The sequence below is a fragment of the Ranitomeya variabilis genome, chromosome 4 (assembly GCF_051348905.1).
Source record: "Ranitomeya variabilis isolate aRanVar5 chromosome 4, aRanVar5.hap1, whole genome shotgun sequence".
Lineage (NCBI taxonomy): Eukaryota > Metazoa > Chordata > Amphibia > Anura > Dendrobatidae > Ranitomeya > Ranitomeya variabilis.
In genome coordinates, this window is record NC_135235.1 from 541,932,629 (window position 1) to 541,950,652 (window position 18,024).

General features: G+C 43.6%; 1 protein-coding gene across 1 annotated transcript; it reads right to left on the bottom strand.

Annotated features, from left to right (window-relative positions):
- Positions 1-12,631: 12,631 nt before the first annotated feature.
- On the bottom strand, positions 12,632-17,591 carry GNGT2 (G protein subunit gamma transducin 2). The gene is made up of 2 exons (XM_077252493.1): positions 17,202-17,591; positions 12,632-12,757 (listed from the first exon to the last, which is right to left on the bottom strand). The coding sequence occupies exons 1-2, from the start codon at positions 17,283-17,285 to the stop codon at positions 12,632-12,634; spliced, it is 210 nt and encodes a 69-aa protein (XP_077108608.1). The 5' UTR covers positions 17,286-17,591.
- Between the last annotated feature and the right edge of the window lie 433 nt (positions 17,592-18,024).

Genomic DNA, 18,024 nt, shown 5'->3' on the forward strand with positions numbered 1-18,024 from the left:
TCTGAGGCTCTGTCAGGGGATAGAACTCGAGCAGGCTGCAGAGCCCTTCCTTAAAGTCAGTGAATGTATGCGACTCCCCAGAGTATCGTGGGAGCCAGGCCGCTCCGGGCAGGTACGGCATAGAGAAGGGCATTATGGCTTTTGTGTTAGCGGCAGTGTCCGAGTGGCTGAGGGGAACAGCGGGTTCTGCGGCAACCGGTGGTGGTATTAGGGCCGCGGCTTCACCCGCTGCGGGGACCGGAGCTGCCCCTGCGTCCGCGGCTGCGGCTGCCACCTCCTCTCCTCCTGACTCGGACATGGCTGTCCCTTCCTCCCACTAACCTGCTGGAGGTCAGAGTTCCTCTTCCGGGACTGGCGCCTTACCGCGCTTTCCGTTCCGCGCTTCTTTTGGCCGGTTCCGCCCACGAAGCTAAGGCTCCTCCCTCCGTGCGCGGCAATGGCGAATTTTGGCGGTAAATGGCAATACACAGTCCAAGCACAATAAATCACAGTTCCAAGGCACACATGACCTAATTCTTCAGGCTTAAGTAGATCCTGTTCGTGACGCCAAAATGAAGCGCCCCCACTGCCGCAGGGCCGAGGGATACCTGGTACCGGACCTCCGAGTCTCTGTTCTGGGGGGTTGTCACAGTGGCTAGACCCGGTCCATGACCCTGCTGAGGGGCGCACAATGATAGATGCGATGGTAATGTTGCGGTGCAGTGTAGGTCGTAGTAAATAACGAGGACACCAGGTTGCAGTCTCTTTACCTCTTTACTGAAGGTTTTAGAGTCCTCAGTCCAGAGTGCTGTCAACAGGGCTGTCAGAGACCGGCCGGTCCAAAGGCACATCAGGAGTTCCCTTTTCAGGTGGGAATCAGTGTCTACCTTCTAGCGCTGGGTGTTGTAGTTCTTCCCTGCTGAGCTCCCGGGATAGTTCTCACAACTAATTCTGCCTGTCTCTGATGTTCGTTCTCTCCGTCCCCCAGGTGATATGGTAGGACGCACCCGTATGACGGGGTAGGCCTGGAGTTCTTCCGGGACCCTAGAGTCGCCCCTCTCCCACAGCTGCCTCCGTTGCCTGCTTAGGTGATTTGTGTGAGACAGCCAACCTATAACTGACTGTCCGGCCGTGGTTTGCAGTAGTACTTAGAGTCTCTTACTTGCTCGGCGTTCCGGCCACCGACTGTTTGCGCCTCAGAAGGATGTTGACTCGGTCTAACAGCATGACTCCTTCTGGTCCTAATTCCTCTTTACTGTATTCCCGTTGTTCACTGGTTAGTTCTGCTCTTAGGAGTCTGCCAGGATCCCATCCCTGACAGGTCCTCTCACTAGCTCTTCCCAGTTACTTCTCTCCCTGTCTTCCTGTCCAACCCCCAGTTTTACCAGAGTGTGAGGAGTGGCCTACTAGATAGAACCACCCCCCCTGGTGGCCGGAGTGTGAAGTGTAGTGTGAGTGTTACCTGGTCAGAGAAACTCCTTTAGTGCAATCAGACGTAACATCACTCCCCTTAGTGGCAGAGCGACATTACTGCAACGACCAGGACTCTGGGGCGCTGCACCCGGCCTCGCTCAGTTTATTTTCATTGAGTGAGGCCACACATGTCTAGTCAGTGCATGACCGCATGTATCTAAATCGCCAGCACGAGAGAATCCTGCCAGCGTGCAGGGCGCACTGTGAGAATTCAGAAGTCTGCAGTCACAAAGAATAACTGCAGACTCATTACAAACCTGGAAATCCCCTTTAAAGCTCCTAACATAAATAAAAACATGAGAGTTAGTTAGCATCACACATAACATTTTCATCCAGGTACCTTATAGATGATGTCGTCTCTGGAGTCATTCTCCTTCTTTTCATCATCTTGTCCAGATCCCATGATGCGTTTTCTCATCCACATGATACCCTTAAAGATACAAGTGTCATTAAAATGCTCCTGAATAAAAAATTGCCCCTCACTATATTGTCTGCACAAAATATGACCCCCACAATGTCCCTCTTATGGTACATGCTCTTCACACTGACCTCTCCTTTCCATACTGGCCCCCTCTTCACACTGTCCTCTCATACTGTGTCCCCCCTATAGGGCCCAGTATTTATACTGTACTCTATCATCACACTCCCCATTCCTGGTATACTGCCCCCTCCTGGCTGTGCCTTCACACTGTCCCTCCATGCTGCACCCCCACTATTCAGTTTCTATTCTGTGCCCACTCACTTTTGTTCCCCCATACTGTCTCCTCACACTATTCCCCTCCCTCCTCATATTGTCTCCTCTCACATCCCCCTGTTCACCATACTGTCTCCTTATATATTTACCCCCTCACTTTCTATACTACCTGCTCACCTAACTCCCCATACTGTGTCTGCACACATCCCATGACCCTCACTCCCTGTACTCTGACCACATACATTTTTCACATCACTCCTCATACTGTGCCCTCATTCTCCCATATTGTTTCCTCATACATGCCCCCGATTCCCTCATACTGTTTCCTCATACATGCCCCCAATTCCCCCATACTGTTTCCTCATACATGCCCCCCATTCCCCAATACTGTTTCCTCGTACATGCCCTCATTCCCCAATACTGTTTCCTCATACATGCCCCCAATTCCCCTGTACTGTTTCCTCATATATGCCCCCATCTCCCTTTTTACTCTTCATTTTGTGTCCTCAAATCTCCCCCACACATTAAATTCCCCATCCCCACTCCAAATCTCACCCCACACATAAATTCCCCCATCCCTAAATTCTCCCCACACATAATAAATCCCCCTATCCCCACTCAAATTGTCCACACACATATTATTGTCCTCTGCCCCACCCCATCATTGCCCATTTCACCACCTCCAGCATTTCCTCCCCCCAATCCCATCATTGCCCTTTCCACCACATCCATCATTTCTTCCTCCCCCACCATCCCCATCCTTGCCCATTCCACCACTTCCATCATTTCCTCCTCCCCCACCATCCCCATCCTTGCCCATTCCACCACTTCCATCATTTCCTCCTCCCCCACCATCCCCATCCTTGCCCATTCCACCACTTCCATCATTTCCTCCTCCACCACCATCCCGATCCTTGCCCATTCCTCCACTTCCATCATTTCCTCCTCCCCCACTATCCCCATCCTTGCCCATTCCACCGCTTCCATCATTTCCTTCTCCCCCACCATCCCCATCCTTGCCCATTCCACCACTTCCATCATTTCCTCCTCCACCACCATCCCCATCATTGCTCTCTCCCCGTCAGCCCCATCATTGTCCTCTCCTCCCCCACCATCCCCATCATTGCCCTCTCCCTGTCAGCCCCATCATTGCCCTCTCCTCCCCCACCATCCTCATCATTGCTCTCTCCCCGTCAGCCCCATCATTGCCCTCTCCTCCCCCACCATCCCCATCATTGTCCTCTCCCAGTCAGCCCCATCATTGCCCTCTCCTCCACCACCATCCCCATCATTGCTCTCTCCCCATCAGCCCCATCATTGCCCTCTCCTCCCCCACCATCCCCATCATTGCCCTCTCCCCGTCAGCCCCATCATTGCCCTCTCCCCGTCAGCCCCATCATTGCCCTCTCCTCTCCCACCATCCCCATCATTGCCCTCTCCCCGTCAGCCCCATCATTGCCCTCTCCCCGTCAGCCCAATCATTGCCCTCTCCTCCATCCTGATACATATTTGATGAATTGATATCCTTTACACCTGAGCCTTTTGTTTTTTTTACTTTTTTGCATTTTTTTGTTATTTGTATTATGCCTTCATGTTTGAATAAACTTTATTGATATTAATTACTTTTTGTGGACATTTACCGTACTCCATGACTTGTGTAGGATTAACGTTATCTAGAGTGTCCTTAAATATCTTCTAAATATCCCTATGGCAAGTTGGACATTATATGTCATTATTTCAGTGGATTTTCATTCCTATCCATCAGTTGTGCCTGGAGGATATTTCTGAATTAACGATTTTTTTTCCTTTGCATTCCCCTCCCCAAAAATATATATGCAAATGAGAGACAAGGAAAATACTTGTTTGATCAGAAAATACACTTTCATGCTGTTTATCAGTATGTCATCTACACGCTGCTTATCTGTGGTTTGGACATTTGCCTAAACATTCCGCATTCGTGCTGTAACATGGGAGTGGAGCCAGGACATAACTGCAGGGCATTAATCTTATTCAGAGTAATTAGTCTAATTAACCTAGATCGAGCTGGAACAGAAACAATATTTTTGCTGATAATGTTAGACAGAGAGCGAGAAGGTGACACAACAGCAAATGCTGCATACAACATCCAATATAGATCCTACACCTGTAGCTCAAGTGTCCATGACAAATTTAACCCCTTCAAGATTCAGCCCTTTTTCGTTTTTCGCTCCCTCCTTCCCAGAGCCATAACTTTTTTATTTTTCCATCAATATGGCCATGTGAGGGCTTATATTTTGCCTGACGAGTTGTACTTTGGAACAACACCATTGGTTTTACCATGTCTTGTACTACAAAACGGGAAAAAAATTCCAAGTGTGGTGAAATTGCAAAAGAAAGTGCAATCCCACACTTGTTTTTTGCTGGCTTTTTTGCTAGGTTCACTAAATGCTTAAACTGACCTGCTATTTTGATTCTCCAGGTCATTACGAGTTCATAGACACCAAACATGTCTAGGTCCGAAAAAACTTGGCACTCTAGATGAATAATTATTATATGCAAAAGGTTTATTGATGTGCATCCATAAAGGCAAGTCGAACGTTTTCGGTCCACATCCGGACCTTTATCAGAACAAATGTACTGGATGCAGCAAGAAGTCCTGTCCATGCAGGCGCTCGTGTAATGCGACCGAAGTCGCATGAGGCTACTTTCACACTTCCGTCGGTACAGGGCCATCGCAAACCGTACCGAAGGACGTTGTGCTAAATTTATAAGACTGCATAAGACTACATCCGCTGCCCAGTGTGCGCATGCGCGGACGGAAAAAGCGGAACCGACAGACAAAAAACGTTACATTGAACAGTTTTTTGTGCGTCGCGGCTGCCAAAACACGACGCATCCGTCGCACAGCAGATGCGACGTGTGGCCATACGTCGCAATGCGTCGCTAATGCAAGTCTATGGAGAAAAAACGCATCCTGCGGACAACTTTGCAGGATGCGTTTTTTCTCCAAAACGACGCATTATGACATACACCATAAGACGGAAGTGTGAAAGTAGCCTACGTGGATGCCATACGGATTAAATACGGAGGATGACATGCGTAAAATACGCAGCCACACCCTGCCTACGGATGACATACGGATCACTGTTTTGGGATAATTTCTGCGTATTACGGATTTAAAATACGGACCGTATTTCCCTACGCTGAGTGTGACGCCAGCCTTAGGATCTGCCTCAGGGAGGGATCTCTCAGTCCAGCAACTAGGTGATCGTGCAGTACTTCGTCCGATGGACCCAGTCCTCGGTGCCTGTCTTGTGTCTTCTTGGTGATATAGGCCGTCACTTCCTGCAATGCATTAGCATACTGAGCTATGGCCTCACTTTCCTATTGGACCCGCTGGAACAACCGCAGGCGAGCGGAGGCGTCCTAGGTCCGTGGTGTATCCATGCATGTCCTCTATGAGTTTTACCACCTTATCCACAGTGTCACTGTCCCTAGGTGGGAGATACCCTCTGTCTGGCCTCCCTATTAAGTGACAGGAGGGCTAACTCAGCCTGAGTGGAAGTCATCAGGGGATACAAGCACAGCATTCTTTTCAGCTTCTCTACCCAGTCCCACAGCAACAAGCTGCTCCCCGTGAACTTCGGAAGATTGCTAAGTATTTCTCCCAAAGGTATATGTCCCCTAGCGGGCTTGGTCATAGACTGGTCCGCCATTTCTGTGTCTGAATGTTGCATCCTGCCGAATACACCATATGTAATACAGGTGTCTGAATGCAGTGCACAAATGCATGACTCAAAAACAGTCAGGGATGATTATAGTTATATTTATATACATTGATTTAAAATAACTCTATACAATTAGGGTTAGTAACTAGGCAGATTTACATTCAAACAAAGATGTCAACAAACTTGGAAAAGCAAAGGAAGTCTTTATCTAACCTTAATGCTCTGTTCACAATGGTGGTGGGTGATTCTGTGACAAGAGATACAGAAATCTAAAGAACCAGAGACTCTTTACAAAACCACAGCCAGGAACACTCTACAGGATAGCTGCCAGATAATGGCTTCATCACAAGTGACACAGAATTGATATTCTACAGGATGCCAGCTAGGGGAATATGGCACAGGCTAAAATAATACAGATCTGCTCTATTGACCATCACTGAACCCATGGATACGTTTGGGGAAGCCAGGATTTGGACCCACTGGTCACCTGAGCCCCATGGATACATTTTGGAAAGCCAGGATTAGAACTCACTGGTCACCTGGCTACACGAAGATGTTCGGTGTAGCCAGATTGTGACCCTCCAGTCACCTGGCTTTGTACCTCAATGGACTCATCTTCCTAAGCTTTTCATTATCTCCTGTCTGTGCATGCCACAGGTGGGGGTAGTCAGCCCTGGAAGCTCTGAAGTCACAGTTTCGCTTATCACCGTGGAAGGGTGAGACACTGCAATTTTACATCATCTTGGGTATTTTGTTGGGACTGTTCTATGTGTTATTTGCCTCTTTTGTGGTTCAATAAAGTATTGCCACATTGTTTTACCTTCACGCTGTGCTGTCTGAGTCCAGTTTCCCACTAGGCCACAAGTCTCTCTCTGACCAAGTCTATTAAAGCGCATTGACCCTCCCAAGCACAAATCAGCCCCCTCCCAACCTGAGACCCTAATCCCAGCCGACACCAGTACAATAGAGGATAGCTGGAAGTGACAGACCTGCTCAAACTGCACTGTTCTTCTGCAGTCACAGGGGTGTCCCCCACCTGTTTCGGCCTCCTCTCTGATCTTCTCGGCTTGACTGTCGATGGAGGTCTCTTAGAATTGGAATGGAGTGGATTAGGCCTCAGCTCTTGACAGTGACGTCTGGTCTCTCGAGCTTTACTGGCGTAGGGCGCAAATCCTGATCCTGACTAGCGTAGGCGGAACTCTAAGTCATTCTGGGCGGAATCCGGGCCTTGTCAGGTGATGGAAAACAACTTGATGTCGTAGACTCTCTCCTGAGGCCTGTTTTGCTGGCCTCAGCAACATCCCTGGAGCACGTCTGCTCCAATCTCTTCTCTAGTGCCAAATCTGCCTGTGGTTTGACAGCAGGGCTTTTATATCAAGGAAGTCCTTCCTGTGTGTCACCTGATCAGGTTCAGCACACAAAATCACTCCCTCTGCAAGTCTTCCAGCACAAATTGGTTCCACTTGATTTCATCTAGCCAACAGATGGCAGCATCTCCACATTAATGGCATATCATGCAAAGGCTATTCAGGTATTTCACTGCTTCTTATTACAACTGTTTATACACAAGTGGCTTACAAGGAAAAAGCTATTGATTTTTAACAACCTGTGGTCTATAAAAAATCCCTGACAGGTAAACTCCAAAAACATTCTATCAACAGGCTGCAAATTTACTGGTGTGGTATATAACGAATTACAACAACAAAACAAAAAAATTAGTCTATGTGATGCACACACTTTGTCGCAGTGTTAAAAAAAAATATTTTAGTTCTACTTATTGGATGGCGGTTTTTTAAAATTACCCGCTCCCAAAATGGAGCAACAAAAAGCTACTAGATAAAGCCCCAAACAATTACACCTATTATTGGGTGGTAAATGGCAAATAATACCCACAGATACAGAAATCAGGTGTGTGTGTTATTAGCACACTTTGTCACAGAAAGTCAGAGTAAAAACAAAAAAATTGTCAAAATGAACAAATAAAGCTAAAAATTCAAACAAAAATCCAGAAAATCATTGCACTGAAGTGAATGTATAGGGAGCATAGACAAATTGAATTGCAGCAATAGATGCATGCTGTATGAGCAAGCACTGCAGCTATCTTTCCCACAACCCCTTACATGAACGATTGCCAATCAGTAATCTATTACCAATCAGCAGTCATTTGAATGTCTGCTGACACAGGCAGAACCAAAATTAAAGATAGTGTAGCACCCCATGTAACCGGTTGCTACAGTGATGTTGCCTTCCCTTCGGGGAGGGTAATATCATGCTTGGAGGCAATGGAGTTCTCTTTCCCAGGTAAGGCACCTACACACAACACATTCCAAATCCAGGCAAGGAGGGGGAGCTCAAGACCCGGATACTGGGGAGCTTCCCTGAGCTATATGTATCCTGACCTGGAGGAGGAGTTAAGATAGTTAGATAGAGACACTGCAGAAGGAAGTCTGGAACTGAGAGCAGACAGACAGACCGAGCAGCCACGAGGGAGCTGCAGCCTCTGGAAGGAGTGAGAGAACCCGAAGGGTTGTATGTGGTGGAGCTACAGAGGGAAGGAGCAAAGGAGAGAAAAAGGGCTCAGAGGGGAACTGCGATTGGACACCCTCAGAGCCAGAGCGCAGCAGCCGGGTACCGGGAGCCCCAGGCTTTTGTGGGACTCCAAGACAAAGTGCAGAACCGGAGGGCCAAGAACTGTATGTAATTGGCCCATACCACACCTGAGACGCAGTAGCCCCTGAAGAGCCCGGGGCATGATAGAGTCCCTGTAAAACAGCTCAAGCTGCCCGTCATGCAGATGCCTGTTCCAGGACAGGGGGAAAGAACGAGGACCTTGTTAAAAAACTTCAGGCAGCAGGGACCTCATATAACAGCGCAAGGAGGAAAGGCTCATGGAACTCTACTGGGAAGGAGATTCTCCCATTGCCACCGAGCAGGCCGGACCACAGGACCCCTGTACCTGGCACCCTGGACTGTGGACTACTACCACCAGTAAACCAGGTAAAGACTATACAACTCTGTGTCCTCCACTTATTCGTCGGCATACACCATCCTTGCCACACACCTTGGGAGCCCTGTGGGAAGTGTTACCATCATTGCTGCAACAACATCCCCCAGTGGACCCCTTTAAAGCAGCGTCAGTCCCCACTGACCGAACACCACAGGTGGCGTCACGAACAATAGACTTTTACAATATCCCTTTAAAGACCATTCCCCTTTAATTGGGCGCCCAGGGCTATGGACCGGGTCGCAGCCACCGTGACATCCCCTTTAAGACCGGACCCGGTATCGAGTACCCCGCAGGCATTTCAATAGCACACCGAACTTTCTACACTAGATCGCTCAGTGTGCACAGGCTGCCATAGTTCCCGGCATACAAGACCTGTCTACCTAGAATGATACACCACCAATACACACGCAATGCAAATTTACACTAACATCTGGAACGGTATGTATAGTATATGTTTGAGGTTTTAAAAAAAAATAAAAAATAAAAAAATATATATATATATATATATATATATATATACATAGAAAAGCAGCAGCACTGCCAAAATAATGAAAAAAGTGAGAATCCTTTATTTAGTAATGCCCCATGCTCCACGGAGAGAGCTGAAACATGGCTGGTGTTGGGGAATAAAGGATCCTTACCTTTTCACTATCTTGGATGTGCTGCTTCCTTTTTTTGGTTATATGTATAGTACTATGCAAAAGTTTTAAGGCCCCGTCTCACATAGCGAGATCGCTAGCGAGATCGCTGCTGAGTCACTAGTTTTGTGACGCAACAGCGACCTCCATAGCGATCTCGCTATGTGTGACACGTACCAGCGATCAGGCCCCTGCTGCGAGATCGCTGGTCGTGTCGGAATGGCCTGGACCTTTTTTTGGTCGTTGAGGCCCCGCTGACATCGCTGAATCGGTGTGTGTGACACCGATCCAGCGATGTCTTCACTGGTAACCAGGGTAAACATCGGGTTACTAAGCGCAGGGCCGCGCTTAGTAACCCGATGTTTACCCTGGTTACCAAAAAAAAAAAAACAGTACATACTCGCCTTCTGATGTCCGTCAGGTCCCTTGCCGTCTGCTTCCTGCTCTCACTGACTGCCGGCCGTACAGTGAGAAGTGAGAGCACAGCAGTGACGTCACCGCTGCGCTCTGCTCTCAGTGTACGGCCGGATCTCAGTCAGAGCAGGAAGCAGACGGCAAGGGACCTGGACACCGAAAGGCGAGTATGTACTGTTTGTTTTTTTTGGTAACCAGGGTAAACATCGGGTTACTAAGCGCGGCCCTGCACTTAGTAACCCGATGTTTACCCTGGTTACCCGGGTGCTGCAGGGGGACTTCGGCATCGTTGAAGACAGTTTCAACGATGCCGAAGTCGTTCCCCTGATCGTTGGTCGCTGGGGAGAGCGGTCTGTGTGACAGCTCCCCAGCGACCACACAGCGACTTACCAACGATCACGGCCAGGTCATATCGCTGCTCGTGATCGTTGGTAAATCGCTTAGTGAGACGGGGCCTTTAGGAAGGTGTGGAACAATTCCTGCAAAGCAAGAAGAATGCTTTAGAAAGAGAAGTGTTTATAGTTTATTTTTCTCAATTAAGAAGTTAATAAAACGCTAAGAGGAATTTCAATGAAGGACCAGATCTTGCTTTGTGTTTTGTCATGTCTTAATACATAGAGTTTAAAAAGGATGTACTCATTTTTCTCATCACTGTATATATGTATATACTGTGCTTCTATATAATATATATGAGCTGTTGATGTGATGTGATTGCGTTAATTGCTATGCTTAGTTTTCACCAAACATGGGTGCAGGCCATTATGACCAAACATCTCCACTTTGGTCTAATGTGCATGTATATTTATGCCTTCTCTGTATGTGTGTGTGGGTTTCCTTCATGTTCTGGTTTCCTCCCTCAAGTACCGGTATGTTTTAACCAACTGCATTGAGTAAAATGCCCACAATGTCTATTTCTGTGGTGCTATAATTAAACAATATATTATTCCATACAGCACAACACTGATATTTTATCAGAAGACCTTTGCACGCCCAGGCCAAGCTACAGCCATCTTCTGACAAATCCATGTCCTTATAGAAGAGCTTTAACTAGGGTTTCCTTTTATCATGTCATGTGGCGAGGCTTATAAAATAGTCAATGTTGACTTTGAGGATTGCTTCTTCCAATAAATGGCACCAGAGTTCTATTCCTCTTCCTGTATGAAAAGGCAATTTGTACATAGAAAAATAGAACACATTTTTTTAACCCATTATACACTGGTAATTGTGCACTGTTAAATCCTTAGGATAATTACCGTATGATTTTTTGATAACACATCTAGGTAATGCTTGTGCACAGTATATGGAGTGTTAGTATACAAGCTTTATTCTTTTTAGCTTGTGTCATTGTCATTAGGTCACACTCCATCTGCAGTGACTGACATAAATCTGAAAGTCTGTGGCAGGCAAACTAAGAAGCCCCAATAAGATTACTCAAGACTTCCAGTTTAATATCAGGGTATCAGGACTTAGCCTGAGAAGTCCGACTTAACCAAGTGATTAGTGACAGGGATTGTTCAATCCTCCTATGACACGAGAAGAAATAGAAAGACATGTAAGCTCGGACATTCTGGAAGAATGGGACAAGTCAGATTGGAAATCAGAAGTTTTGGGACTGGGAGGTAAGTAACACACAGCAGCATAAGGCTATGTACGGGGCTGCTTTGCAATTGGTAACACATAGGTCTGCATAGGAGCTGTATACACAATGTGGTAGGATCTTATTAAGACAGACTATTTTAAAAGTTACTGTATTTTGAATATCAAATGTACTGGAACAAATAACAGTTGCAAAATGCACACGCCCCATTTGACACCCACTGTGCCTATTTTATAAAGTGATGTGATTAGGTCGAGGGTATACGTATAGTGTCACATGAGTGGAGTGATCTTTACTGAGTCGTCTAATCTGTGTGAACAGATGGGATCAGCTCATACTTCCTAGTATAGCTGATTAACAAATTAGACCATGACCCATGTCCTCAGATCATTTCTTCATTAATAGGTGACAGGAGACTAAGCGCTAATACCGGCTAACCCAGTGCAAATGTTGAATATCAGAGCGGTAGGGTGAGCAAAAGCAGGCATTTACCCTTGTGCTGGGAACTAATGGACAGCAACAAACCACTCACTCTTTGAAGGGATATTTCAGATTAGGACTACGGCTTTACTCCTGGTCAAAGAACCAAAGAATAAGTGTCCTACAAGGAAGTGGTGACAATTCTCTTACAATTGAGACACTATGGTTGAAGAAGCATTCCTACTTCAGTACGTTATGCATAACCCATTTCTGGGAACCCACCAATCTCCAGAATAGCTACATCTCCTGCTGAATAGTCGGGTCCTAAAGACAGGATCTGCGCCTATCAGACATCTATAGTTGGAATGCCCCTTTAATAGTTGGAATTTGACCAGGCCTGACACCGACTGATAGATCTGATTCATTTTACCCAGTATACTTGTATATCAATGTAAAATATAATAAAATCTCAGATATATTGAGGTATTGGTCTGTTTTATTACAGATACTTTGAAAAATCCAATCGTAAGTGAAATATGGTTTGATTGACATTCCTACTACATATCTCATCATCCTCTTCTGAAAGCCAAAGGAGAAGCCTCGTTTCCAACATCTTACAGGCAAACACAATTTACTCTAATGAATGGGCTACAATGGGAAAAGTTCATTGCTTGGCTCCAGGAATCCGGTTTTGTGCAAGTGTCAGGAAACAGAACAGCCACCTTTCTCTTTAAATGGGTTTTTATCTTCTGGTACTCCTTTAATCAAGGGATCTTCTGTTGCTAGAGATTCCACATAGGTCTTCATTTCCTGGGCAGATTTAGAGACCTTTAAAGAGAACAAAATAAATGTTGCCTATGTTAATCTATAAACCATGACCATAAAATGCCCTAACCACTCTTGATTCATAAGTGGTTTACGTTTACAAGAACACCAAGCAACAAAACACGTCACCTCATAAGGTGTTTTACACCATCATTTTCCAAGACCAGTGCCTTTTCTGCCTGCCTATCCTAAAGACTACAAAGTGGTTGACTGCATAAAAAGTCTGAGGAGGCCATTGTGTCCATATGGTCTTCTTTTTACCATGGGACTCTACTAAAGATTCCAGGAAAGACGTAAACAATGAAATTCTGTTGCATACCTTACTGAAAAGGTTCACTAAAAAAGTTTTGATGAAAAGCCATATATAGCCAATTAGCTATACCTAATGCAGGGCCTGAGGGGATAATACATGGTCCGAGGGCTACAGAACTTCTGTAACATATACCGACAAACCGAAAACACTTGAAAAAGGCTGATGTGTAACCAAACATGGCCCAACTAGAATACATTTCCATGATTTATTATCAAGATGTCCTTTATTGTTAGTTAAAAAAAAGACTAACATCTTGTAAACTATAGATTAGACCTATGGGTGTTTCCTTTTATTTGTATGGGTGGGCTGTGGGCATGCTGGTGACATGTGCAAACATCGCTGTGCCTGGAGAGGGAGCAGGAGCTGTTTAATATCATCTGTTGGGATCATCCACAGCTATATGCCCCCAGTGTCCACGTCAGTCTAAAAACTGCAATATTTAAGTTTTAGGCATTTTTTTATTTCAATTAGATTCGCATGGAAAAAGAAAGACATTTGCAGAAAAACAAGTAAAAGTTCTGTTTTTATTACTGTAAGGGGAGATTAAGGAACACAATAAAGTAGGAAGTTCCTAAATGATTTAGTGACTTCCTTAAACAACCAATAGTCAGCACAAGTGTTGTGAATTATCTTCTGGAAAATACAGTGTAGGCCAACGCTACAGAAAGTCATGAACAATTGGTAATAGTCAAATCAACGTATTGGCTTCCTGGTGTATTGTCATACTGAGGCTTGACTTTAGGTTCCTAGGCCCTCGTTATTAATATGTCACAGTGGTCCAATAAATTATGCACCATGTGTATTACTGGTGTCTTGCAAAGAGGCCTACAGGCAAAATGCACCAGGACCTGGTTGTGACTGCTACATAGTTCTATGCCCACATGCATATTCAAAATGGTAACTTAAGGGTCATAGACCATTAAGGTATTCTCAGTTCTGAGGACATCCAATAATATTGTTCTGTGCAGCAGATGTCTGCTGTATCAATAGCTATTTCCACATTATGTGACCCATTGGTCTTGTATCTATGAGATGTCATGGTAACCTTTGGCCTAACAAAGGTCCCATGTCGTCCATATGTATTTGCTTATTAGATGCCCTATACAGAGAACTTTAAGTATCTGTAAAACAGTGACGGTGAATACACTGCAGTAATGAGTAGAATACAAAATCTTAGGCACAGACCACATAGTTCAAACAGTGGTGATCGGCTATTTGCCCAAACCACTCATCGTAATAACTATGGATATACTCCCACCAAATCCATATCAAAATAAAGTGACAGTGGAATAATGGATCCGATAATCCAGTGTGGTCACGTCAGCGTAAATGCAGTATAACCTCGAGTGAGTTATTTATCCAAAAACTGAACATCAGGCCACAACCTGGTCACATACTGATAATCCTCTTACCCATGACTATAAGGAGTGCGCACACACCACCCCGACGCGCGTTTCGCGTGGGCTCTTTCCAGGGGCTTACAGGTTGTGGCCTGATGTTCAGTTTTTGGATAAATAACTTACTCGAGGTTATACTGCATTTATGCTGACATGACCACACGAGGGTTTCCGGGTCCATTACTGCACTGTCACTTTAAATTGATATCTATGGAAACAAAAATATCCTTTACTCTTGCACTTGCTTACTGGTGTTGTACTTTTTGTTGCACCTGTTTTCCCTTGCTATTATTCTGTCACTTAGCAACTATGCCAGTAATATGTAAGCGCCTTTTTTATTTTAATTATAATAAAATTGTGACAAACTTATTCCATGGTGGATGTATTACTCTGTTCTCTCTGCATGTCTACAAACTGCAGTAATGAGTGTTACAGTGAATCATTGGGCAATCAGAGCATACAGTACATTATATGTGCCCCCTAATGGTGCCATAAAAAAATGCAACTCTTCTTCCAAAAAAAAAAAAAAATACCGACGCCCTCACACAGGTAGAAGTTATTGTTTCTGAACCACAATGATTAAAAGAAATGCTTTGTCTCTGAGAATAAAAAAATAGATGAATATAGATTAGTGAAATGTATTCTATTCTGTTATTTTATAATTCAAGATTTTTTTTATATATATAAGCATTTTTATCTGTAAGAATAAATAAATTTATTCTATTTTCCTTACATGAGTATGAGGCAGCCAACCCATCTGATTGACTTCTAGGTATGTTCTTGGTATGATCTCTGACCTGTGCATAGGTCACTGTGGAGGGAGGTGGTGAGCAGAGTCTAGCACAAGTTGTCAATGGCTGGTCCTATGCTATCTGCCATCAAGAAATGACTACTGAAATAATCTCTGCAGAACAGGTAGTGTCAATTTAGGATTAGTGGCTATTGCTACAACTGCAGGATTTTTTTAATAATAAAGATAATGGCATTAACAATTCAAAAACACTAAAACTATGTTAAGATAATGACCTATTGTTTGAATCAAGTTTTAATGTTAATGATACATTTTCTTTAAAGAGATCGTGATATGAAGTCTATAGAGATATTTTTTGGATTTTCTGTATTTTTATATAAAACACTTGAGAATAGAAAGACTTTTACTTTAAATATACATTTGTCTATGCATTTACTTTAACTAAAGGTAATAATAAATAAGATGTTTGGTGGATTCTGAATTTCTGTATACTGTATATTATGTATGAGATATCCAATTACATGCACATATAGAGAGAACTTACTGTTCTTCAAGAAAAATATACAATTATATACAACTACCCAAAAGAAGATACAAATAAAAAACAGAATATAACACACCTGCAGAAAAAAGTGAAAACTTAAAACACATGGAGATATACATATACTGGTAATAAAAAGAGAACATACATGATAATATACCAAGCAAAGGACATGCAATTATGCAAAATGACACAATACAAAAGAACGCACTCTTCCGCCCCAAAAAATGAGAAAATGTAACGAGAACTTGGAACACAAGGGTTCATACAACTAGAAAAGAGAACATACGAGATGATAACCTACAAACAACTACACAAAATAACATAAAAAATATCCAACTAGACGGAGGACCAAACAAGTAGAAAATGTACAACTACACTAAAGAATATAATATAAGACAAACAAAAAATCATAAAACTACAGGGAAGAACATATAACTAAAAAATGTACAACTACACCAAAGAACATAATACATGATAAGCAAAAAACATACAACTACAAGGAGGACCATACAACTAAAAATGTACAACTACACTAAAGGACATAAAACAACACAAACAAAAAACATACAACTACAAGGAGGACCACACAACTAAAAATGTACAACTACACTAAAGGACATAAAACAACACAAACAAAAAACATACAACTACAAGGAGGACCACACAACTAAAAATGTACAATAAACTAAAGGACATAAAACAACACAAACAAAAAACATACAACTACGAGGAGGACCATACAACTAAAAATGCACAACTACACTAAAGGACATAATATATCGCAAACAAAAATCAACTAGATGAAAGACCTTACAACTAAAACATATACAACGACACTAAAGAACATAAAACAACACAAACAAAAAACATGCAACTACATGGAGAACCATAAAACTAAAAAATGTACAACTACACTAAAGGACACAGTATATCGCAAACAAAAAAACATACAACTACATGGAGAACCATACAACTAGAAAATGTATAACTATTAGTGATGAGCGAATATACTCGTTACTCGAGATTTCTCGAGCACGCTCGGGGGTCCTCCGAGTATTTTTTAGTGCTCAGAGATTTCGTTTTCCTCACCTCAGCTGAATGATTTACATCTCTTAGCCAGCTTGATTGTATGTGGGGATTCCCTAGCAACCAGGCAACCCCCACATGTACTTATGCTGGCTAACAGATGTAAATCATTCAGCTGCAGCGCTAAAAACTAAAACTCCGAGCACTAAAAAATACTCGGAGGACCCCCGAGCGTGCTCAAGAAATCTCGAGTAACGAGTATATTCGCTCATCACTAATAACTATACTACAGAAGATAATACAACAGGACATGCAACTACACAAGAGAGCATGAAAAAAGCAAACAGTTACACAGACACACATAGATGCGAATGAGTAAACATAATAATTGTGATGGAAAAAGGCTGATACATTACCAGCACCCTTTCTGTTTTGGTTTCTTTTCGTAGCTGCTCAACCTCCATCTTCAGAAGGTCTTTCTCTGTCATGTCTTGGGCCATTTTACAACTTTATATGAACCCCACCGATTATATAGTCCCAAATAAAGAAGGTAACTAGTGGTCTTCCCAACAGCGCCCTGAGATTATCACCTTTTGTAGATACTGGGATAGCAGCCCTAGTTCTCTGGATATTGTTGATGGTGATGGTGGTCTTCAAGAGTAGGATTTTTTTGTCAAGAAAACTCAAGAAAGCTCTTTAGAAGATGGCATGTTGCTGTTGATCTAAATGCATATAGAGAACGTGGATGTCTTTATGTACAGAGGATGCAGAGCCAGGCCTTTCTATCTCCTCTCATGTCTCATCACTCTCATTGAGACTGGCGATATTGAAGACCACAGATGGAATATCCTCCTTAATCCTAATCTGATAAAGGGCTTAGCATCTAACCTGCTTACAGCTCTGTCGAGAAATACAGTATATACATCTATGCAGATAAATAAAAAAAATGATGTCTAGAGCAACTGCAGAAGTGTTCAGTATATATATTGTTACCATACATATAGGACTGTTTCTATTATATATTATGCAATATATCATACAGTCATCAGAATTACAGGGGGCTTTTTGTATCCCTTTATCCATTATAATTAATGCTGTCTCTGGTCAACCTCTGCTCATTAAACAAGCTGCAGCCACGTCTAGTCCACTTAGTATTATTGTCTCTTTCCCTTTAATAAATAAGATGGAGGCTAAAAGAGATATATTGGCTCTGTGTGCCATTGTTGCTATGGGCAGATT

Excerpts from the sequence above, each read along its gene's own strand:
- GNGT2 (XM_077252493.1), bottom strand. The coding sequence starts at position 17,285 with ATGGCCCAAGACATGACAGAGAAAGACCTTCTGAAGATGGAGGTTGAG. Across the intron at positions 12,758-17,201 it reads CCAAAACAGAAAGGGTGCTG|GTCTCTAAATCTGCCCAGGA; the intron begins GTAATGTATCAG and ends TTCTCTTTAAAG.